The sequence below is a fragment of the Daktulosphaira vitifoliae genome, unplaced genomic scaffold (assembly GCF_025091365.1).
Source record: "Daktulosphaira vitifoliae isolate Bord-2020 unplaced genomic scaffold, ASM2509136v1 Scaffold_2, whole genome shotgun sequence".
NCBI classification, from domain to species: Eukaryota; Metazoa; Arthropoda; class Insecta; order Hemiptera; family Phylloxeridae; genus Daktulosphaira; species Daktulosphaira vitifoliae.
Window position 1 is genome coordinate 33,976,535 of NW_026099573.1, and position 25,609 is coordinate 34,002,143.

The window sequence follows — 25,609 nt, forward strand, 5'->3', positions numbered from 1 at the left end:
AGATATATATAAAAGTGTCAGACCTTCCGGAACACTTTCAAAAGTTAAGTTGAAAAAGTTCTACTTTATATATGCATTTTTTATATTTTAAGCCCTCCCATATATAGGGAAATGGTCTGATTTAAAAAAAAAGTATGTCCAATGAAAGAAGTATATATATATACTACATCTCATGAAAAAATTGTATTGATCCATACATTTTTTAAAAAGTTATAGCACTTCAATGTAAAAAATGTAAATTATAAAATCGAGAATTTTCACACAAAAATAGCATTCGATAGCCATTTTCACCTCCTAACCGAAATTTAAGAAATAACCTCCTAACCGTGTAGATTAACCGTGTAAAACTATAAAAAATACATTTTCAAAAATGGACAAGTAAAAAGAGTATTTTTGAAAGTTTCCAGCTTCGTAGTACAGTTTAAATAAATATATCCGACTTTAATTACTCGACCAGAATTGATAATAATTAAATGGGTACAATATTAATGAAATTATAGTTTAAAAGAATCAGTTAGGCACTTGAGATAGGATAGGTCGTTTGATACAATAAATATAAGTGTCTTCCTTAAATTAATGCCTAACGGCAGTTTCAGGGTGGTCCACTGTAATGCCTTAGCAGTCACTGAACCGATATTCTTAATTTATGTACAAACAAAACTCTAATTTAGTCTAGTAGAATCTATGGATGCCCATAGATAAAAATATCCAAAGTATTAATATTTAAAAAATTGTCGTAACACAGTAAAGAATTAAAATGGGTAAATGCGCAACTATGTGTACGAAGATGAATGTGAGGAGGTGGTGCCTGCTGTCTAGGTATTCACGTGCGTGTTGTCGTACAGCAGTCACCGTGCTCGGCTGACACTCCGGGTTAGCTGTGGGTGTCGAAAGGCTGTTGTTATAGGAAGGGAGAATAAGAGTAACACCTAGGTATGAGGTGCAGACGAAGTGCAAGACACAAATACCAGGTGTACAAAAAGGGAGCCCAAAGTATGAGGTGCAGACGAAGTGCAAGACACAAATACGGGGCGTACCAGATAAGGAGAATAACAAAGTACGAGGTGCAGACGAAGTGCAAGACACAAATACATTGGGTATAGGAGAGGATAATGAAGTACGAGGTGCAGACGAAGTGCAAGACACAAGTACTTCAGAGAGAGAACGGGGTAGCCGAGTATAAGGTGCAGACGAAGTGCAAGACACAAATACTAGGCGTACCAGGTGAGGAAAGATAACAGAGTACGAGGTGCAGACGAAGTGCAAGACACAAGTACTCTGAAATGTCGAGGAAAAGAGTATATAGGTTAGAAAAGGAATAAACAAAGACTTTACTTTAAACAGTAAGCCGGACAGCGACAACCGAGTACTGAGACTGATGAATAACACAAGGCACTGGAGTCGACTGACCACGATGGTCAGGTCTATCGGGTTTTTATAATAATGGGCCTATTGCCGATTTGGCAATAAATATTATTTGTTAATTCACCAGTCTCAGGCAGCGGATGTGCTGTCTGTATTTTATTAAAATAATTCTCACGATTATGAGAACGTGACACAATCACAAAATTATTTCGACATCAAGCAACCGTCAAAATTAACAGGTTTGATATTTTTTTATTAATTTAAAAATTTTAACTTACAACCAGATATAAAGGAACATATTTTTTAAGATTATTTAAAATGTTCCAAAACGTCTGACATATTGTAACCTAAATCAAGTTAAAGATGAAAATCACTTGATGTTTGGTAGAGATGACAAATTTTTATTAATTCATTTTCAAATTTACAAAAAAATTTTTAGTTTACAAAGAAAAATGTACAATAATATAAAAAGTATACATTACATTAAAGTAGCTTTTATTTTCATGTATTATTCAAAGTAACGTATTATTTGTAACGTGATTAAATACTAAATAGAAAAAATATTTATATCACCATAAGAAATGATTTAACAAAAATCATATGTCAGTAAGATATTTTGAATACGCCTGTTGAATTTACATGCACGTGTTGTTAATTAAATATAAATTATTAAAGATTCGTAAGCCCATTATCAAATCTTATAAAAATATCCCATACAATAAAAATCAGTTGAAAACATTATGTTAGTGTGTGTAAAACTTCGGGCATTCTCTTTAAGATGACATATTTGACTTGTAAGCAAATGAAATTTCAGAAATGATATCAATAAAATTATACAATTTTAATAAGTTAATTTATTTAAAATATAATGTAAATAACCAAAACAAATGAGTAAAAGAAAAAAATAATAATTACAATTAAAAACTAATCGTGACAACCATTTTTGACAGCATATTGAAATATATCAATATGACCGTTTCGTAAAGCTTCATTAACGGTATATCTACTCCATGGACAATTATTTTCGTGGGCATATTTCAAACAAAGAAATTGACCATTTGCAGCGGCCAGTCTTGTTGTACCTTCATCCCACTGACACCCGTTTTTGTGAGCATATTTTAAGCAATCTAAATTACCATGTGCGGCAGCTGTAACTATTGTACCTTCATCCCATTCACAACCGTTTTCATGAGCAAATTTCAAACATTCAATGGAACCGCTTGCGGCGGCTTCCCTCGTAGTGCCTTCATCCCATAAACAACCATTTTTATGGGCATATTTTAGACAGTCTAAATGTCCATTCGAAGCAGCCCCTCTCATCGTACCTTCGACCCAATCGTATCCATGTTGACGGGCAAATTTTAGGCAATGTAATTTACCATGCACGGCTGCCGCAACTATTGTTCCTTCGTCCCATTTGTAACCTATTTCATGAGCGTATTTTAAACATTGTAAATGTCCGTATGCAGCAAATAACCTTGTTATTTTTTTATCCCATTTATAACCGTTTTCGTGAGCATATTTTAATATTTCTACATTACCAATAAAAACAACAATCCTATATAAGTCTGCATTCATTGGAGGTCCATTTTCGTAGTAATATTTTAAAATTTTTAAATCACCTTTAGAAACGGCTAATTCTGTTATTGCTCCATCCCATTTAGATCCGTTTTCATGAGCGTATTTTAAGCATTCAAAATGACCATACCTTGCCGCAACTGTTGTCGTGCTTACATTCCATGGACATCCGTTTTCATGAGCGTATATTAAGCAGTCTAAATAACCGTCTTTCGCACAACTTTTAGTCGTTAGATAAGCCCATTCACATCCGTTTTCATGAGCATATTTTAAGCAGTCTAAATTCCCATAAGCTGCAGCATAGCTAGTCGTTTCATCATCCCATTGGCAACCGTTTTCATGAGCATACTTTAAGCAGTCCAAATGCCCATTCGCGACAATTGACCTTATTGTATATGCAGTCCATTTACATCCATTTTCATGAGCATATTTTAAGCAGTCTAAATGTCCATTTTCTGCAGCAATATCAAGAGTACTCTTGCCCCATTTGCATCCATTTTTATGAGCATAAATTATGCAGTCTAAATGGCCTTGTCTAGCAGCAACACTAGTTGTATCCTTGTCCCATTGGCATTTATTTTCATGAGCATAAATTAAGCAGTCTAAATGGCCGCCTCTTGCAGCCTTTCTAGTCGTTCCTTCATCCCATTCGCATCCGTTTTTATGTGCAAATATCAAACAGTCAATATAACCTCTCTTAGCGGCTCCTTTTGTCGTGCCTTTGTCCCATTTACACCCGTTTTTATAGGCATATTTGAGACAGTCTAAATGTCCGTTTTTGGCAGCTCCTTTAGTAGTACCTTCGACCCAATAGCGGCATCCATGTTCATAAGCATATTTTAAGCAATCTAAATGTCCTTTAGTAGCTGCTACTAATAATGTTTCTAGATCCCATTCGCAACTGTTTTCATGGACGTATTTTAATATTTCTAGATTACCATTAAAAGCAGCAGCACTAGTTGTCTTTTCATCCCACGGGCATCCATTTCGGTGAGCATATATTAAGCAATCTAAATTACCATTCTTGGCCGCTGAAACCATTGTACCTTCAGCCCAATCGCATTTATTTTCATGAGCATATTTTAAAATATTTAAATAACCTTTAGATGCAGCTTCTTGTGTTACTTCTTTATGCCATTGACATCCATTTTCACGTGCATATTTTAAACAATCTAAATTACCTCCTAAAGTAGCAGCCATAGTCGTTCCTTCATCCCAGGGACATTCGTTTTCGTAAGCATATTTTAAACATTCCAAATTGCCTTTTTGAGCCGCTATAGCTGTTGTATTTTTGTCCCATTTACAGTCATGTTTATGAGCATATTTTAAGCATTCTAAATGCCCATATTGGGCAGCGGCCTTTGTCGTTTTCCGATCCCATTCACATCCGTTTTCATGAACGTACTTTAAGATTTCTAAATTACCATACATTGCAGCTGCTTCTGCTGTCCATACATTCCATGGGCATCCATTCTCATGCGCGTATTTTAAGCAGTCTAAATTACCGCCTTTCGCTGCGGCTCTAGTCGTTCGATAATCCCACGCACAACCATTTTCATGAGCATATTTTAAGCAGTCTAAATGCCCATTTAAAGCAGCAGCCATTGTGGTATCTGAATTCCATCTACATCCTTTTTCATGAACGTATTTTAAGTTTTTTAAATTACCATAATTTGCTGCTGCTTCTGCTGTCGATACATTCCACGGACATCCGTTTTTATGAGCGTATATTAAGCAGTCTAAATGGCCGTTTTTCGCTGCGGCTTTAGTCGTTTCTACATCCCATTTGCATCCTTTTTCATGAGCATATATTAAACAGTCTAAATGTCCGTCTTCTGCAGCATTTTTAGTCGTATCGTCGTCCCATTTGCATCCGTTTTCATGTGCGTATTGTAAACATTTTATATGTCCATTTGATGCAGCAGCCTTAGTGGTTTCTCTATCCCATTTACAACCATTTTTATGAGCATATTTTAAACATTTTAAGTGTCCATTAGCAGCAGCAGCCATTGTGGTTTTACTATCCCATTTACCTCCATTTTCATAGACGTATTTTAAACACTTTAAATTCCCACTTGCAGCAGCTTTTTCTGTTGTATTTTTATCCCATTCACATCCACTCTCGTAAGCTAGTTTTAATGTTTCTATGTCACCAATTGAAGCAGCTTTACTTGTCGTACCCTTTTCAAATGGACAAATTTTTTTGTCTTCCGTATATTTTTTTACAATCCCTATACAATTACAATAATGAATTATTCTTTGCTTTTTTAAATTTTATTTAAATTACTAAACAATATCTAATTATGAGAGTGACAGTTTAATATCATTTTTGTTTTTTATCTTAAAATTTAATCTATGACTTGAGATCTATATCTATATAATAGATTTAATGGAAAATTAGTGAATGTATTAGTTTAACAATAAATCTACGAATTCAATCCAAATCGGTTATTATACATTTAATGTACAATCACGAACCTTGTTTTTATCTTATTATATTATAAAAAAGTTTATATTAGTAAATAAGAATTTTTTTATCCTAGCATCTATTAACTGGTGTTTCCTACAAAATGGAATTGTATTTATGTTTATCATATCATTAATTCGTTCCAGAAATTCAACGTGCGTTATTACCATCCTATATACAAAATATGTATTCCACCTAAAATTATTCGACAAGTTAATAGAAACTAAATTATCATCTGAATATATTTTCTTTAATTTAAATAATAATCAGTTTGGTTGTTGACGATCAGAATCTACAGTAACTAATTTATTAATAGTTGTAATAATGATACGCGTTATTTCGTGCGCACAAACTATAGCATTTAACTACCGGGTCCCATAAAATAGTTTGTATTATTATTGGCGACATTCACAGTCATAAACGTTACGGTTACTATTGTAATAATGTCATACCCGTACAAAAAACAGTGTGATAGTACAATACTAATAAGACTATCACATAAATAACAATAATATTATAGTCGGTTATTATTGATATTATATTGATAGTATTATTGATGTTTCATACGCGTATTTTTGTGAAAACAACCACTTATATTTTTTATTTTTTTTATTTTAGCGAAATACAGTTAGGAATGTTTACTTTTCCAGTAAAACATCTAATCAAATGTACCTTCGGAATTATTGCGCGGCTGTGCTCACAGGCAGCTGAATGGACCCACAACGAAAAGTGATATGCTAGCCGTCTTAAAAAACAGCTTACGCGGTAGAAGGGTTAGACTCATCCAACGCGATCCTTCCCGAACGCCAGCCGCATATGAAACACTCGTGCCAGAATGCGAGTCTCGGGTAGTCGTAGTCCTTGCGCAGTACCGGACTACCCCCACACCCGTGGATTAACCAGTTAACTTGGCGCAGGAGGACTCTGAAGCTGAATCTCTACACGAGTGGTCCCAGGCAGCTGAACGACCGAACGGTAGTTTGAACTCAGTGTATACGAACGACTTGTTTACGGTGCGTCCAATATTATCTATTTTGTATACGGAGTATTGCGCAAACACATTTGCGTCATCGACATGCGATTTACCCCCATCCTATCGACCCGCTCGCACACACTTGTAACGACAGTACCAAATAATATTTCTCCCGCTATACGACCCCGGAGTTTACAAGAAAATATTAGGAGGATTTGAGGAAGTTTTTGGAGCAGCTTCAAAATCTCCTGGCCCAGTCCCGTATTCACTACGATTTGTGCGTGTAAGCCAAGATACTGTTTTAAGGGGCGCGGCATTTACTTGGAAGAAGCCCATAAAGTTAAACAGCATGTCCTGGCGCCTTTTTACATGGAAGTTTCTCATGACGTTCCGCAATAACATCATTCAATAGAGGCTGGAGAAAGGAACTCATAACAACATAACAAGAGAACCATCAGCAAATGACAGAGTATATTATAAATAAACAACGGCTAACGATGCGCATGCTGTGCTCTAGATGTTCAAAGAAGCACATAATTGATTGGGTAGTCAGTCTTTTGCGCGACGAATATTACGACAACGTAATAATGCGATGTCCGCGTAAATTAGACGATCTATGCGTAATCTCGAACGATGTTGACAGACTATTATGCATGGGTAGATAGAACATAAATCCGTACGTGCCGCCTCTTGCACCTCCCCAACCACTATAGATCGTCCGACAACTGAAGGGAACATCTAACGCATCTAACTCCCAGATCCTGTCGATATTCCAGAGGTCGACAGTTTTGGGAAATGAGCAACATCCACGGAAAAGTTAGCCTGCTCTGCTAGCTCAAAGTCAAAATTTCTATCAGCACACGACTTAAAACGTAGTACAAACGAACAGCTCACTCGCCGCCGCCGGTAATGAAATCAATTGCGTTCCTCTCGGTAAATGACGAGATTTTTGACAGTATTCTACTTCACCTCGCCCATTCAGCGGTACAACAATCTCGACTATAACCCCTCGTACACAACGTAGGACAAGCTATAGTCCCTTCAAAAGCAATCACCGCATCTCCATCCCACAATGAGAACCACACTGCCTTTAAAAAATAAATAATTGTGCGGCAATAAAACAAAAGTCCTCGTACTATGTGAAAATAGCATAAAAATAATATATAATGTTTTTTACATTTTTTAGCTTTGATTTGAAGCTGATAAGGTATTAATTTTACTATGATGTATTTTTTTTTTATGTAAGTTGCCTATTTTTATTAGCTGATACTGGACCGATTTTTTTCTCGATACGTCAAAAGATCACAAATCACATCTAGTTGAAGACATTACCTTTAAAAATTGAAATAATTTCCCTCGTTCCCTGCAAATGGAGAAAATCACCAAAAAAATTACAAATTCAAAAATCGTTAATTTTCAACATTTTTTAAATTATTTTTTATTAAAACTGTCATGACATTTTGAAAAATTATCAAATCAATATAATTTTTTTTGTATAGAAACTTAAGGTATTTTTCTTTCATTTGCTAAATTTATTGAAAACCCAGTTCATTAAAGTAATATTACATTAAAAGTATTTTTTGGTCTTTTTAATTACAAAATGCTTCAACTTTATATTTTTATAGAAAATATATCATGTTTTTTTTTAATGGCGATATATTCATTTATGCCATTTATAATTAGTCGAAAAAGGAGACATGACTAAAATAAAACCAACAGTAAAAAAAATCATAATTCACGCATAACCTTAAGACCAATTTAATTTATCAATAAATCTAAAATCAAAAATTGTAACTAATTTGTCTCTGTCTCAATTAGATAAAATTTTAAGTATTAACACTGCAAAAGTTGATTAATAATTCTGTTTTATTAGCAATTCAAAATAAAATTCGGATGATGGACAAACATACCAATTTGAAGATGATACGACGAGAAAAGCTGCAGAAAAGGGAAACTTGGAGTTATTAAAATATGCTTTTGAAAATGGCTGTAAATGGGATGAAGTCACAACAAGAGCTGCTGCTGCTTATGGGCATTTAGAATGCTTAAAATATGCTTATGAAAATGGCTGTAAATGGAATCCACATAACATTGTGAAAAGTGCTATTATAAGAGGCGATCTAGAAATTTTAAAATATGTCCTTAATAATGGATTTCAATGTGATAAAAAAATATATTATATGGCTACCATAAATGATAATTTAAAATTTTTTAAATATTTACATGAAATTGCATGTGCATGGGATGAAAACACAACAAAATTAACCGCATATTATGGTCATTTAAAATGCCTAGAATATGCACATAATAATGGATGTCCATGAGACAAATATACACCTCTGTAGCTGCCAAAAGAGGTCATTTAAATATTTTAAAATATGCACATGAAAATAAATGTCCATGGAATGAAAGCACAACAAATGCAGCTGCTTCTAGTGGTAATTTAAAATGCTTGAAATATGCTTATGAAAATAGCTGTAAATGGAATCAATTTTTTATGAAAAAAGTATTTGTAAAGGGTAATTTAGACGTTAATAAAATATATTCATAAAAATGGATATACATGAGGTGAAGGAACTCTGCGTAATGCTGCTGCAAGTGGTTGTATTGAATGTTTAAAATATGCCCACGAAAATGGATGTATTTGGGATAAGGGTACAACTAAAGCTGCTGCAGCAGCTTTGCATAGCAAGTTAAATTGCTTAAAATAATCCCGTGAACGTGGATGTGATTTGGTTGAAGGTAATATAAGAGGAGCCGCAGCAAATGGGCATTTAGACTGCCTAAAATATGCTCATGAAAATGGTTGTCTCTGGGACGAAGGCACAACAAGAGAAGCTGCTGCGAGTAATTATATTAAATGTTTAATCTTTGCCTATCACAATGGATGTAAATGGAATGAAGAAACAACGAGTGGAGCTGCTGCAAATGGTCATTTAGACTGCCTAAACTACGCTCATTAAAATCAATGTCCATGGAACGAAACACAACAAGACTTGCTGCTACAAATGGTGAAATTTTATGCTTAACATATGCTCATGAAAATAATTGTCCATGGAGTAGCGGTACCATTTTTGAAGCTACTGGAAATTATTATACTTATATCGTTGACTATGCTACTGAAAATGGCTATCCTAATTAATTTTTAGTTAAAATATCATAATTTTTATATTTTTTGTTGAGAATATTAGTGTATTGTTGTCATGTTTCATTGTATCATATTATAGTTTATGTTTTATTTTTGCGTTAGAAGCAACTGCCCTTCTAAAGTTTTGTAAGTAGTTGTTTGTGTATTAATTTAATTTTGTTTATTGAGTGACTTATTTTGGTTGTATTTATTGAACAGAATTTCATAAAATATTTATCCTATTGCTAGCATAAGGCTGAGCACTTCATGACCATAAGAGTCTTGAGAATATAGTTTAGTTAAAAGCCTTAAGGGTGATTAGTGAATTATATTGTAAGTGAATAGTTTTTTCTATTAAATTATTGTGTTTTAAAAATAATAATTTAAAAAATTAAACTTAATTATATTATTGCCATAACTCTTAGCTCAACTTGTAAGTTTGAAAAAAATAGAAAAAAATTTTAATTACATAAAAATTAAACGAACTTTGAACTTGAATTTTTTCCAACTCAAAAATAATTAAGAAAAAAATCCACCCGCACGGGTGTTTGAACATCGTACTCCAAACGTTAAAGACATAAGTTTTACAGATTTTTGAAAAAAGTCTATTAGAAATATTTTTTTTATTAAACTTGTTATTTTATATGGTTTTTAATGTAAGATCAAATTTTAAACTGAACATTTTTATGGAAATGTCGTTATTTCTGAAAAAATAGGTATTTAGCATATTTAATTAAAATCATTCTGTATATCGTACTACAGCTAAAGATTAAATTTTTATGCATTTTAAAATAAATATGCACAATACTTAACAGCTAAACACATTAAATATGAATTAAAATATTTTTTGACGAAATATCAACTAAATTTAAAATGTTTTATTGATAATATTAATATATTGTATTACATTAGGTATTATAACTAATATTTGTGATATACATTTTTTTATTTTTTGTGATTATTTTCGAAGACATTTTGTATTGTAATAAAGTTTTATTTCATAAATTATTATAACTTATTCAAAAAATATATTTAAAAAGGTTTTATACATGTTTTAGCTAGAAATAATACTGAGAAGCTATTTGCCACGTAGTGGGTTTCTTTTATTTTAATTTGCCGAGTTTTTTTTTCTCAATGATTGGTACGCTGTCTCGTAGGAGAGGGACACTTAATGAACTAAATTCGCTAAACCATACGTCAAAAGATCATTAAGCAATATTGTCAGCTCTCACTCAACCGATTTCGTTTGTGTATGCATTAAAGGAATTGGACTGTAATCTAGTTGAGTAATTTTTGAAAAATCCTTTATTTAAATACAAAAATATTTCTCAAAATTATGCTCTTGTTAAAATTAGAATTTTCTAAACCTTATATTATATTTAAATAACATAATTTTTTTTAATAATTACATATAATATGATGTTATCGTATATACATGTATGTTACATATTATGAATATACAAGATTACCAAAATAGGGTTTTCTTATTTAAAATACAAAATAACCAGCTAATTATGAGATAAAATCTACTTATTACATAGATTTTTAAGTAATTTCTATGCGCAGTGCTCCCATTATAATTAACCAATTATAATAGAAAGTCACAGCTTCCAAGATCAGGCTACGAATCGCTGTAATACCCTCCCTTTGACTATAAAATGCCATATTTTCATATAAAAATCAGTTTAGTTCTGTACGAACAGTTCAATAGTGTGAACTGTAATACAGTTAATATTATTATTATCTTTAAAGCTGGATTTAAACCATTTTTGTAATATTTGGTTTAATTGTAATTTCCTAATCCTAATTGTATTGTAACTAGAACAGGAAGTAAATATTTATAAATATTTTTGAAAATTATTTTAGTATTAACTTTGTATTAGTTAAAAAAAAAAAGTATTAGAATATAAGACTAAATGGAATGAATTGTGGAAAAGAGTACCTTGAGAGTATCGTGGGTAATCTCCTTTCATGCTGTACGTTTTTGGCAATAAGTGTTTTCTTTTTTATATTAATTTATTGTACTTTAAGTGTATCCTTGTTTGCACGTTTTCATATTGTTTTATTATATCTTTAATAAATACATTTGTGTTATTATTGAACCTATATTATTACTAAGGTAAAGGCATAAGGAGTTTCTCTTTAAAACATAGCTGGGTTTCTAAACGACACATCCTTGATAGAAATCTAACAAGTAAATTATGCTGGTATTATTTGAGTACCCTTAGTCTTATTACTCTTTTAGGTTACAGCTGACAGTCGTGGATATACCCCTTATTTATGTTATATGAGAAAAGGTTAATAATTAAGTCTCTTAGGACTAATTTGTAATGCTATTGAGGAATACGACAGTACGTATTTTACTCCGTTCTCGAATTATGTTTAATGGCTAATGCTCTACTCCAAATGGAAAAATCTGTCAAAATTGTTGTAACGTCACAAATTCGAAGACGGACCGTTTATAATTTTTTTGTTACGTCTATTTATTTAATTTGTCACACAAGAGAATGCGCGAATAACCCTTTTTTTGACACAGCAATGTCAACAACTCATTATTTTTAACGCGGACCGCTTATAGGGCAACAAAAGGACTTAATGGAATTCAAATACCTGTTAATAACATTTTAATGGAAGAACAGAATGGCTTTCGCCCGGGTCACTCATCTTCCACCTGTAATGTTGTATTCACCAACTATATTTTTAATGCTTTCCAAAACCAATTACAATTAGATGTTATATACAATGATTTCAGTAAAGCATTTGACTCTGTGGATCATACGACCCTTATTACTGTTCTTACACAATATGGTTTTGGTGAACCACTACTATCTGGGATTAGTTCTTATATTTGTGACCGATACCAATGGGTATAAGTATTCGGCGTTAAATCTAATGTATTTTTATCGTCTTCTGGTGTCCCCCAGGGAGGTCACTTGTCCCCTATTCTATTTTCCTATTCATAAACTGTGTGCATAAAGTTTTACACCATTGTCATTTTCTTTGTTTTTCCGACGACATCAAACTATTTATGCATGTAAGCTCGATTGATGACTGTTTGAAATTACAAGATGACCTTAATAGATTTTTTGAATGGTCAAACTCAATGGGATTGTCACTTAATTTAACCAAATGTAAGGTCCTAACGTATCATAGAACAAAATATCCTATTGAGTTTAACTTTAGTATTACTGAAGTAAATATATCGCGTGAGTTAAACTATATTACGAATCTAGGCTTTAAGTTAAGTTATAATCTTGATCACATGCTTCATATTGATTATTTTTGCTGTAAAGCATTTAAAGCGTTAGTTTTATTATGCCTTTAGTCAAAGAATTCAAGCAAGGGCTTTAACTTAAAAGTACTATTCTGTTCTATAGTCAGACCTATTCTAGAATATGGTAGTGTAGTGTGGGATCCTTATACTGACTTCAGCTCGCTACAGCCTGAGCGAGTTCAGTGAAAGTTCCTACGCTTTGTCAACTACTCACTCAACATAATCTGTCCTAATCACCATTATGCCCCTGTCTTGAATTTACTTAGCCTATCCTCATTAGCTTAGCGTAGACGCAATACTGGAATTAATTTCTTAATTGGTTTATTGAATGGCAATATTGATTTGACCAGTCTATTGTCCCTAATATGTTTCAGAGTACCTCAACGAACAACAAGGAATAATGCTCCATTTGTTGTCTTCCACTACCTAACTAATTATGCAAAAAATGAGCCACTTAGGCGTCTTATGTCTAATACCAATGTCTACCCTAATTTTTCATTTTAATTTTGTATTTACATCTTTATATTTAATAATTAATTTCATTTTATTCTGTATTTTTATCTTTGTGTTTAATAATTAATTTACATATTTTTATTATAGATCTTTGTCTATGTTACGATTAACTAATTTATGTACTTGTATTATTTGTAAAAAGGGCTTCTGCCCGTGAAATTATAAAAATAAAATAAAAATAAAAGAGATTAATTATACTTAAAATCGAATTGGTTATCGGTATTTATTCCTCTTAAAAAGACTTCTTCTTCTTTAGGTGCCTATCCGATTTCGAATGTTGGCAACCATTCCAGCAATGCTCTCTCTGTCGGTTGCGACGCAATACAACTCTGAAGAGCTCTCTTTATACCATTTCCTTAGATTATGAAGCCATGATTTTCTTCTTTTGCCAGGCTCTCTTTTCCATATATTTTCTCTTGAAGTATTGTATTCCTACTTTCATTCCTCATTATGTGACCTAGGTATTGGAGCTTTCTTATCTTTATGGTGTTTACTAGCTCAGTGTTCTATTTCATTCTCCTAAGAACTTCGTCATTTGAAATTCGGGTAGTCCATGGTATTTTCAATATTCTTAATAGCTATAACTCAAATGCTTCTATCTTTTTTGTAATGGTATCATTTAGTGTCCAGGATTCCATACCATAGATTAGAATACAGAACACGTAACATCTTATATGTCTCATTTTTGTTTTAATAAAGAAGTTATGACTTCTGAAGAAAGCGCTCATTTTATTGAATGTTGTTCTCTCTTTATCTATACGACACTTAATTTCTTGAATGTGGTCCCATTTTTCATTTATCATGGTGTAGCAATATTGTTCCACTCTTTCTATTCTGGTTGGATTAACATACAGGTGAGCTCCAGTTATAGTGTTCTTGCTAATGACCATTTGTTTTATTTTGTGTGAATTTATATTGAATCCAAACTGATGACTGTGCTGTGCTATATGGTCCATTAAGGTTTGCAGTCCAACATTATTGTCGGCTAGAATTATGGTATCATCCGCATACCTAATGTTGTTGATTTTGGCTCCATTTAGTTGTATGCCTTCCTCCATCCCGTCTAAAGCCTCATTGAATATTTTCTCAGAATAGAGGTTGAAAATTAAGGATACACCCTTGTCTAATACCTCGTAATATTTTTACATCCTCGGTTGTATCTCCATCTAGTCTCAAGCAAACTGTCTGATTCCAATATAAGTTACCTATTATTCTTAAATCTTTGCTATCCAGACCAATTTCTTTAAGTATATTCATCATTTTGTCATGTTTGACTCTATCAAAAGCTTTCTCATTATCAATCAGACATGCATAAACGTCACAATTTACGTCTCTGCATCTTTGTATCAAAACTTGCACTCTGAATAAAGCTTCTCTTGTGCCCTTTGATTTAATAAAGCCAAATTGATTTGGCGAAATTTATTCTTCGTACTTTTTTAATATTCTTTTGTGGATTCCTCACATTTCTTTACTCCTATCTTTTTGGGTAATGGAATGAACTCTGATTTTAGCTATTCTTTAGGTATATATTCTGTATCATAGATGTTATTGAAAATTTTTGTCATCCATTTTATTCCTTCTTCATTCATCAGTTACAAGAATTCGGCTTCCACATTGTCAAGTCCCGCGGCTTTTCGATTTTTCATATTTTTAATTGCTGTCTCAACTTCAGTGGTCAATATCATTGATCCTGTTATTATCTGGTTCTAAAAATAACATACACTGGGTCTTTGATCATAGAACAACTTTTCCAAGTAATCTTTCCACTTATCTTTAATTTCTTGTTGTTTGATAATAATCATACCATAATCACCAATAAGTTTTTTCTGATTTTGTTTTTTGAATGTTCCTGTAACCTCTTTAATTTTTCTGTGAACATTAAAACTATCATACCTGTTTGAAATATCTCTATCTCCACACATCTCTCCATAGCTTCTTTTTCCTTAGATTCTCTAATTTTTCTTCTTATGAGTATATTAAATCTAATATATTCCGAATTATTTTGTTTATGTTTTCTTCTTTCTTCCATTAGGTCCAAAATTTCATCTGTCATCCTAGGCTTCTTTTTTTCTGTACTTGATTTTAAAAATTCTTTGTTTTTGTTCTGAACCATTTCTCCAAACTGAGTATCGTCTTTTAGACAACTGTTATCCTGTTTTAATTGATTGATTTGTTCATTAATTTTTATTTCCACCTTCCGTTTTACTGATGGATCTTTTAAAGTTGTCATGTTGAAAAATGTCTTCGTCTTCCTTTTTATCTTTTTGAGTCTTAATTTTATTATACCCACTAAAGGTGTGTGATCAGACATAATGTCCGCACCTGGATAAGTTTTCACTGAAGTGATGCTATTTCTGAATCTTCTATTCACCATCATAAAATCTATTTGGTTGTGGATAATTTGTTCTGGTTTATCTGTTGGCGATTTATGTGTAAAGTCTCCTTGGTGGAACCCGAAAAAATGTATTAAGCACTACAAGTTCATTTTCTTCCGCAAACATTTTTAGCCAATCACCCCTTTCATTTATTTCTCTAAGTCCATGTGGACCGACTAAAGCTGTCTTCATTCCTTTCCCTAGTTTGAAATTGAAATCACCTATTATAATATTAAGATTACTTTAAGGAAGACGACAAAAAACCTCTTGGATATTTTTATAAAGTACCTCTACTTCTTCCTCACTTTTGTCTGCTGTTGGGGCATATATTAGTATAATATTCATATTGACCTGGTTTGATTGTACCTGCAGAAGTAATACTCTATCTGATGCTGGTATAAAGTTCGTTACACTTCGAACCACATTCTTCGATGTTATAGCCCCAACTCCTCGTTCAAATCTTCCTTCTGTTAAGCCTGAATAAAATATTCTATATTCCCTAATCCAGGCCATTTCATCTCACTTATACCCATAATTTCTATCTTTATCCTCTTAATTTCCTTTATAGCATTATCTATTTTGCCTGCTTGTGCCATTGTTCTAACATTCCAGAAACATATTTTCAAGGGTTTCATAGGAGAGGTATCTCCTTATCCCGGGAGACTTTCGGTGTTCCTATTAATCGCCTTTTACGACTGGGTGAACAGCCTGTGGTCCTATTCTAACCCGGTACCACACAGGTTAAAAATACTGGCCGTTATCAATTTTAAATTGCCGTTAGATCGGTGTTGGCTCTTTATATGTAATTTACTATGCTAGAGGGCACTTGTTTGTTATTTTCTTGTCACTATTTTTTTCAATGATGGAGTAGAGCCGTCAACAGTGAACGGCAAAGCATTCAGACCATCGGATGGGTCCCTTCCGAGATCGGGTATCGTTTTTCTTTTTTATAATTATATTTATACAATGAGCTTTATTTTATTAATTGTTTTATTTCATTTTATCTTATTATAAATTACCTTTTTAAAAAAAAATTAACTTTTGAAAGTGTTCCGGAAACTGTGACACTTTTATATATATCTTAAATTAAAGCTAATAGAGTCCGAAATTTTTTTTTTCTTAATATAGTATATTACATAAGCCTTAATTTAAGATATATATATATATATATTAATAAAAGTGTCAGTATTTCCGGAACACTTTCAAAAATTAAGTTGAAAAAGTTCTACTTTCTATATGAATTTTTTTAGTTTTGAACCCTCTATATAAAAGGAAATGGTCCAATTTATTCTTATATATATATATATTTATTTATTTATATATTACACTTAAAAATCATAAAACTTGTAATCAGAATATTAATAATGAAATAAGAGATCATGTAGCCTTTGGAATAATCCATTAATTTTTTTAAATTGTCGTAATATGCACAATGCTCTTCATTACGCATCTTACATTTATCAATGAAAAATGTTTAATCTGTATTTTATATTACTAGAATACAAACAAATAATTAATAATATAAAAAGGCTTAGTTCTGCCTTTGTACCTAATGTGATTTCTACTGTAAATATAAACACTTCGACTGGGTATTCGTGAGATGGCCACCACCTCTTCGTTGCCTCAGTGTATTATTTCAGGTACTTACCAGTTAGGTCATTTGTAATATATCTATAGAGAAACTTTAATAATTTCTTTTTATATCTACTTGTCTTTATTGTTCTAAACCCTCGGACTCTATATTTCCGATAGAACCTCGTTGCTCCTGAATTGACCAAATCCCCAAATATCCAACATTGGTTAATAAATACACCTGACATCACCCAGTTTTTGCTTATTTTTGTATTACTACAAAATTAAACACTATCTACAGATTTTTTATGATAGTGATTTTAAACACTGTCAGATAACATCTATACTGGACCCAACTATGCCACGTCTCTACTGTGCCGCCACCTCACTGTGCTGGGTTTTTTAACAATTAAATTAAATTTCCTGATTAATTTTAACTGTAATATTTATTTTATTGCAGGAGTAACTTAAGTACTCGCGTATACTTTATCCCTGTTCCTTAATCTAGACACTCATCTGTCTTACTAACAAATGATACTGATAAATAATAAATAATGAAAATAAACCAAAATAACCCAGCCTTATCCAAGACTAAATGGACTGGGAAAAATTCAGATTTACTCTTGAAAACCAAACCAATCTTAAACTTATTTTAAAAATAGTTGACGAGAAAGATGAAGCTGTATATAAATCTCCTAACTAAATCTATACAAGAAACAGCTAGATATTATTCTACTCTACCCCTACTAAAAATCACATTAAAAATCTTCCTTTACATGTTAGAATAATGAATAACTTCACCAGACAACTTTTTATAATTAAATTTTGAAAATGTTCCGGAAATACTGCGTCTTTTAAATTGACACGACCACAATGTTGTCACCCGCGTGACACCTCACAGTCGTTCTGCTCCTTCTCAGCCACCGCGTTACTGTACACCGAACCGTTACACTCACGCGTCATAGTCATGGTGTAAAGTCCAGCAAATTCCTAGCATTGAATACCCACCACAATAATACGTTCATCAGTCATCTTTGTGAAACCACGAAAAAATTAAATTATAGCTAATAGTGTCGAAAATTTATTTCATTACCAAAAAATGAACAAAAATACTTTTTAAATGATCAAAAATTACAAAAAATAATGCATAAAAAATTTTTTATATTAAAATTTTGTGACGTGTATAATTTAGATTTTTAGAGATTCCTGCTTTTATTATTATTCCATGTCCAATATCAAAAAAAAATTTTACAATTTATTATAAACATTTTTGATAAGTCCTTATAGTAAAGAGTTAAACGAAAAAAAATTAAGAAAACATCTCTTTGACAAGGGAAGAAAGGGGTAATGCTACCTACCTTGGTAATTTGATAAATATTACAATAATTTATGTCATTATTGTCACGTGTACGTTTATTTGAAATTATTTTTCTAAATGTATGGAAGTTTCCAAATCATTGTAACATTCTTATTAAGTGTTAACTTAATAAAATTATATTAGAATATATTTCATATATTCTATAACAATTTAGAAATATATTTGATTAACTTAATATGTATAAGTAATGTTAATTCGAATTTACCTTCATTAAATATCAAACAGGTATTTATCATCAAAAAATGTATTAATTGCCAATGCTAAAAAAAAAATGACCTTGTAAATTTTATCGAGTAATTCATATAAAGTTTAATACTTATAAACTCACCTTCATTTTTATTCGTCTTTTTTTATCTTGTGTTAGAAGCGTTACATTCTGAATAACTATTGACAATTTACTCATTGAATAGTTAAACATATATAAAAAATCAACGTCAAAATTAATTATTTTTTTATATTTTTTAGTTTAAAAATATTATTTTAAGTAAATAATAATGTAAATATACTTTATTATTTACTTAATTATTTATAGTCAAGCTCATTCATTTTCATATAGAAAAAGCTAGCCAAATTGGAATTGGCGTTAACATATACTTAATATTGTAAAATATGACAAATTATTAATACAAATACAAGTATACATGTGTGTGAATGTATACATACAGGGTTTTATAATTAAATGCATCTTGTACGATTAAAATTAAAGTTCTGCCCTAATTTAATGTTGTAGAAATCTTTAAAATCACTCTTAAGAAGCATGTTCAGTTTTTATTTATACATATTTTGGTAACAGAAAATGTGTATAATTTGTTTTATTGCTTTTATGTTTGTACAACTTTAATTTTTCTGATATTATTTTATGAACTATATTTATTAGATAGAATTAATGAGATAGGTTCAAGAAAAATTATTTTTACTATAACATTATTTTAAAAATTTACTTTTATTAATGTTTATTAGTAATTAATCTTAAATTTACAGCCTTCTGTTGGCTTATATTTTATTTATTATGTCCTAAAAAATAATAAATACAAAAACTTACATTTTCCTCTTGTGCAGTACATTTTTATCGTGTGAGTTTTCCATCTCGGTACAAAGTGAAATTTAACTTCTTTTTTACAAACTTCTTTTTTAAAAGATTAATCCTCTGTGAGAGATCATACACATAAAACAAAAAGTATTTGAACAAATTTCTTTATGAATACAAATATTATTTAATTGTTTTTCTTATTTATTATTTGATACTGAAGTTTATGCATTTTCAGCAATTTCTTGGTAGGAGTCCAATTGTATTTCGGAACATTTTAGGTTTGCCAATTTGTATGCCTCATAAATACTAATTTGTTTATATTTCAGTCATTTTTAAAATTTTTGATTATATAAATTACTATACGACTATAATAAATGTATTAAAACATTAATATCCTAATGATTTGGTCAGGGGCGTCATGTCATTTTTTTTTTTTTTTTTTGGAGTGCGAGATTTCAAGTAGGCCATTTTGAAATTTAATCAGGCCATATAAATATATATATAACTACTTAAATAAATTATTCTTATTTAAGTAGAAGTTAGACAGAGTATATAGAGTACGAGTTTGACAAAGGAAAACACGAGTTAGGGGAAATAAGCAGGTCAGTGACAAAAGGCAAGGGCGTGATAGGAGAGGTGGAAAGTATTTAGGATCTGTTGTGAAAAAGAGCGGTGGTATTTACGAGGATGTAGACACAGGAAAATGTAGATGGCTCAAGTGAAGAGTAGCGTCTGGTTTCTTATGCGATAAAATAATTCCAATGAGGCTGAAAGGTAAATTCTACTAGACTGTAATTTGGCCTATCAGCTATGATGTATGGGTCAAAGTGTTGGGCATTTGATAAAAATGTAGAGCAGATAATGAGAATGAGAAGCGGAGATGAGAATGCTTAGATGGATGAGTGGGGTGACTAAAATAGATAGAATAAGGAACGAGCATATAAGAGGGAATATAGGTGTAGAGTCAAGATGAGAGAAAATAGACTTAAATGGTTTGGTCTTGTTAAGAGGAGAGAAGAATCGGAAGCTGTAAGAACAGTTATAGTAATGAATGTTGAAGGAAGCTGAGAAAAAGTAATGACAAACACAAAAAAAAATTAAATAAATAAACACATCATGTTAAAATTAATACCTTCTCAGATTGACATCCAAGCTAAAACTGTTTTGAACATCAATATTAATATCAACATCTTACGTCCAAATGACGCCCTTGGATTTAATATGTCCTAAAAGAAAGTACTAAAAAATTTTTTTAAATCATTAATGACTGTTGGGTTGATAATCATTATTATAAGCGTACATTAATCAATCTAAATGTCCATTTGAAGCAGCACCGCTCATCGTACCTTCGATCCAATCACATCCATACTCATAGGCATATATTAAATAATCTAAACGTGGCCGCTGCAACTAATATTCCTTTATCCCATTCGCAACCATGTTCATGGATGTATATTCAACATTCTAAATGTCCCTTTTGAACAAAAGCCCTCGTTTTTTTATCCCATTCGCAATTGTTTTTTGAGCGTATTATTATTATTTTATTATATTATTATTTATTATTTCTAGATTACCGTTAAATATAACAGCACCAATAGTCTTTTCATTCCACGGACATCCATTTTGGTGAACATATATTAAGCAATCTAAATTACCGTACTCAGCAGCTTAAACTAATGTCAATTTAGCCGAATCACATCCATTTTCGTTAGCAAATTTTAACATTTTTAAATCACCCTTAGTAGCAGCATATTGCGTTATAAATTTATGTAATTCGCATCGATTTTCGTGAGCGTATTTTAAACAATCGAAATTACTTCCATAAGCAGCATTTAGAGTCGTTTGTTTATCCCAGCGGCACTCGTTCTCGTAAGCGTATTTTAAACATTCTAAACTGCCATTTCGTGCAGCTGCTTTTGTGGTTTTTTAATTCCATTCACAACCATTTTCATGAACGTATTTTAAGATTTCTAAATTACCATATTTTGAAGCTACTCTTGTTGTTCCCACATCCCACGGACATCCTTTTTCATGAGCGTATTGTAAGCATTTAAAATGTCCGCCATCCGCAGCAACTGTAGTCGTTTCTTCATCCCATGAGCAACCATTTTCACGAGCATATATTAAGTATTTAGAAGTTGAGAAGGTATTAATTTTACTATGATGTGTTTTTTTTTTTGTATCTGTTAACGCTCGATCTCAGCTCTCGCTTTTGATGAACAATACGTCTAAAGAACACAAATGGTATCTAGTCGAAGATATTACCCTCAAAAATTGAAAAAGTTTCCCTCGTTCCCCGTAAATAGGGGAAACCTCCAAAAAAATTACAAATTTAAAAATCGCTAATTTTCGAAATTTTTTCAATTTTTTTTCTTAAAATTGTCATACATTTTTTTATGATATTGCTATCACAGTCACGGATTGTTTATTATCAATTATGACTACCAATAGATATACTTTTTGTATTGTCAGTTAGTGTATTTATAAACTCACAACAATGTACCTTACTATCATTGATAATAACAATGCTGTGTACCTGCTAATATCGATGTCATAAAAAATCAATTAGCTACCTGTATTTATAATCCCTTGTGTATTATACCTATATATTAACTCAAAAATTTGAAACTTTAAATGATTATATCTGATAAACGAATTAAGTTATATTAAAATTTCAAATGCCATTTACTATTGAATTAAAAACTCAAACATTTTATTAAATTAAAAATACGTGTTACCATTTAAAAAAACAAAGTTGACACCCTTACCAGGCATATGGGATGAACTTAAAAAGTATTACATAGTTAATAATTCAAGAATAATGTGTAACTAAAGATAGTAATAAAAAAAAATTTGTTAAATTATTATTATTCTGTAAGTAATTGAGTGGGTTATGATAAAAAAATAACCCTGTATTGTTTAAGTCTATCAAAGATTTCTGTGATTTTTTGAGAATGACCGTCTAAATTTTTAGCATATATGATTATATCATTTAAGTAAACGAAAGCTTTTACTCANTTTTTAGCATATATGATTATATCATCTAAGTAAACGAAAGCTTTTACTCCATTTATGCCAATTAAAACTTTGTTCATCAGGCGTTGGAATGTGCTTGGTGCACCTTTCAAACCAAAAGGCATACGAATAAATTCAAAATGACCTTTGTCAGTCGAAAAAGCGGTTTTTTCACGGTGTTCGGGTAACATAGGGATTTGATAATAACCATTTGCTAGATCAAGAGTACTGTAATAGCGAGATTTACCAAGCTGGTCTAGGATATCAGTGATGTTAGGAAGAGGATAGGCATCTCCTTGAGAGACCTGATTGATTTTTCGAAAATCAACGCAAACGCGATATTTGATGTTTNTTCGAAAATCAACGCAGACGCGATATTTGATATTTCCATATATGTCTGGTTTTTTTGGTACTACTAATAATGGCGCATTCCAAGGAGATTCACTAGCAGCTATAACTCCCTCTTTCTCGAGTTGTGCTATTTGTTCATTAATCTCATTCTTGTGTTAGTAAGGGAGTCGATAGGGCTTGTCCATTATCGGCTGGACATTATCAGGTGTTTTAATTTTATGATATACCGCTGCAGTATGCGTAATTANCGTGATATACCGCTGTAGTATGCGTAATTGGATCCCCTTCTAAATGGAATACGTCGGAGAACTGACTGCAAATGCTTTCCAATGAATTTCGTTCTTCATTGTTCAGATGATCAGTACGAAGAGCTTGATTAAGTCGACTAATTCTGCTTCCATCGAAGTTACTTTGGGATTGTGACTGCGTAATATTTATAGATACTTCTAGATATTCTTCGTAATTAAGACTTTCGAGATTTGGTATCTGAAGATGTTCGGGTTGTTCTGATGGATTTAAAATAGAAAGTAATACGCGATTGCCTTGAACCTGAGTTACGACATTTCTACTTACGAGGGTTTCGTTAATTGACTGATAATGAATTAAGAGCATGGTGCCTTCTTTAATAGTTGAAGCTGGTATGGTAATAAGAGTTTCTGATCGATGAAATAGGAGAGATAACAATACCGGCTGAATTAGGAATGATTAATTCATTGGTTCCATAATTTATGAGAGTCTGATGTCCTACTATGAAAGGTTTTCCTAGGATACCGTCATGAGGTATGGGAAAGTCAGGATGAATTAAATGGAACTCTGCTTGAAGGAATTGGTTATTTAGTTGTATAGTTAAGGTAGTCATTCCTAATGTCATAACTAGTTGGTCAGTTATGCCCTTCAAATGATATATTATGTGATCATAAAAAATCACATTACTTTTAAGAGATGATACTTTAATAAGGTTTAGGTCACTACCGGAATCAAGTAGAAGTCTGGCAGTGCCCGAGTTTGTCTGATGAATTGGGTAGACAACATGGTGGTTATCTAATTTTGCGGTAAAATGGAGAGATCGGCTAATTTGATACTGCTGACAGGTTTTCCGCCGAAAGTTGCCTGTCGTGTCTCGTTTCCCGCATTAGATGTCTGTGGTTCTGGTGTTGATTGTGATTGTTTCTTGTTGTTAACCCATTGGCGTTTTCTGCATACTTCTAAAGTGTGTCCTGATTTTTTACAATAACGACACACAACCATTTGAACGTGAGCCAAGTTAGGACGATAGCTTTGCAAATTAGATTTAGGCTTACTAAAATTTGATGGTTTATGCGTGTGATTTGAAGAAGACCTGCAGTATTTTGCTAATTGACCAGTTTTTGTACAATTAAAACACATAACTTTTGACTTTCCTCCTGTTGTAGGGGTCAACTTCTTAGATTCGTGCCATGATTTTCTGNGGTCAACTTCCTAGATTCGTGCCATGATTTTCGGACACGCTCTTCTTCACGGGCGGCTTGAATAGCCTTCTCTAATGTTGGTGGATTGCGAGCTTTTATAAAGTCTTTAAGATTATTTAAACCTTCGGTGAACACTTGGACTGTTTGAGCTTTAAGGCTTTGCTCAAGGGCGGTAGTTGCTTCAGTGCTTTTTCCATTTGTTTCTTGTTCTAAAATTTGTAAATTGTAGACATTCTACACGATTGGCATAAGAAATAACATCTTCATTAGGAGCCTGTTTGGTACAATATAGCTCTAGGTAAAGATGAGTAGTTGTCCTCTGTGGTTTTAAAGTAGATTTTTGAGTATTTTTTAAGTCAGTCCACGATTGGATTTCTTTGAATTTGATTGCTTGTCTAGCTTTGCCGGATAGACGTACTTGAATACCTTTAAGAAGCTTTTCCTGTGCTGTTGAGTCTGCGCACTCTATGGCAAACTCACATTTTTCTAAAAATATTTCAAGATTCTCTGAACTGGTACCATCAAACGACTGTGGTAATAGACGTAGGGCAGCCTCTAGATTAATCTGATTGTTGGCCATTTCACGAGGTAGGGGAAGAGGTTGATTGAGGTTCTGTTTGATAAATAAAGACTGAAATTCTGGAGACTGTACGATAGATTTCTGTTTGATAGGAACAGTTGGATTAAAATCAGAAATTAGATTTTGGACTTGCTCTAACTTTAACAAGGTTTGACTACACTGACCTAAAAAACTGTCGGTGTCACCTAGTTTACCAAAAGTTGTATTTAAAAGTTCAGAAGAAGATTCAAGAAGAGCATCGCCTTTAGTTAATAAATTTTCTATAGGAGGATTAGACGACGAAGTTGAACGTAAATTACGAAAAGGATGTTTTGAAACAGATACTTTAGTACTACAGGTTGGTTTGAAATCAGGATCAACTGATTTGTCGTCGATAGGACTACTACTAGAATTACTCATAAACAATACTTATAATACTATCTTAAATTCCAAAGCTGAGCTGATTCCTCAAAAGATAATTAAATAATAAACATGAATAAAAAATAGATAAATGTAAATTATATAAATATATAAATAACTAACTAATTTACCCCCAAGATTTTCTGATACTTATTTATTAAAAA

The 25,609-nt window shown here is 31.9% G+C and overlaps 1 protein-coding gene across 19 annotated transcripts in view; it reads right to left on the minus strand.

Annotated features, from left to right (window-relative positions):
• The window catches only part of LOC126897735 (uncharacterized), a 133,213-nt gene that overhangs the window by 90,046 nt on the left and 17,558 nt on the right, over positions 1–25,609 (minus strand). For 7 of the 19 annotated variants that reach the window (XM_050671582.1, XM_050671581.1, XM_050671580.1 and 4 more), the window contains exon 5: positions 1,840–2,771. In XM_050671582.1, the coding sequence (XP_050527539.1) occupies positions 2,290–2,771 (482 nt within the window). In that variant the 3' untranslated portion in view covers positions 1,840–2,289. Of the gene's footprint in view, positions 1–1,827; positions 5,175–11,452; positions 11,582–18,827; positions 18,883–18,950; positions 19,050–25,609 lie in introns of those variants that run through there. The other 12 variants (XM_050671565.1, XM_050671562.1, XM_050671576.1 and 9 more) reach the window with 7 other exon arrangements.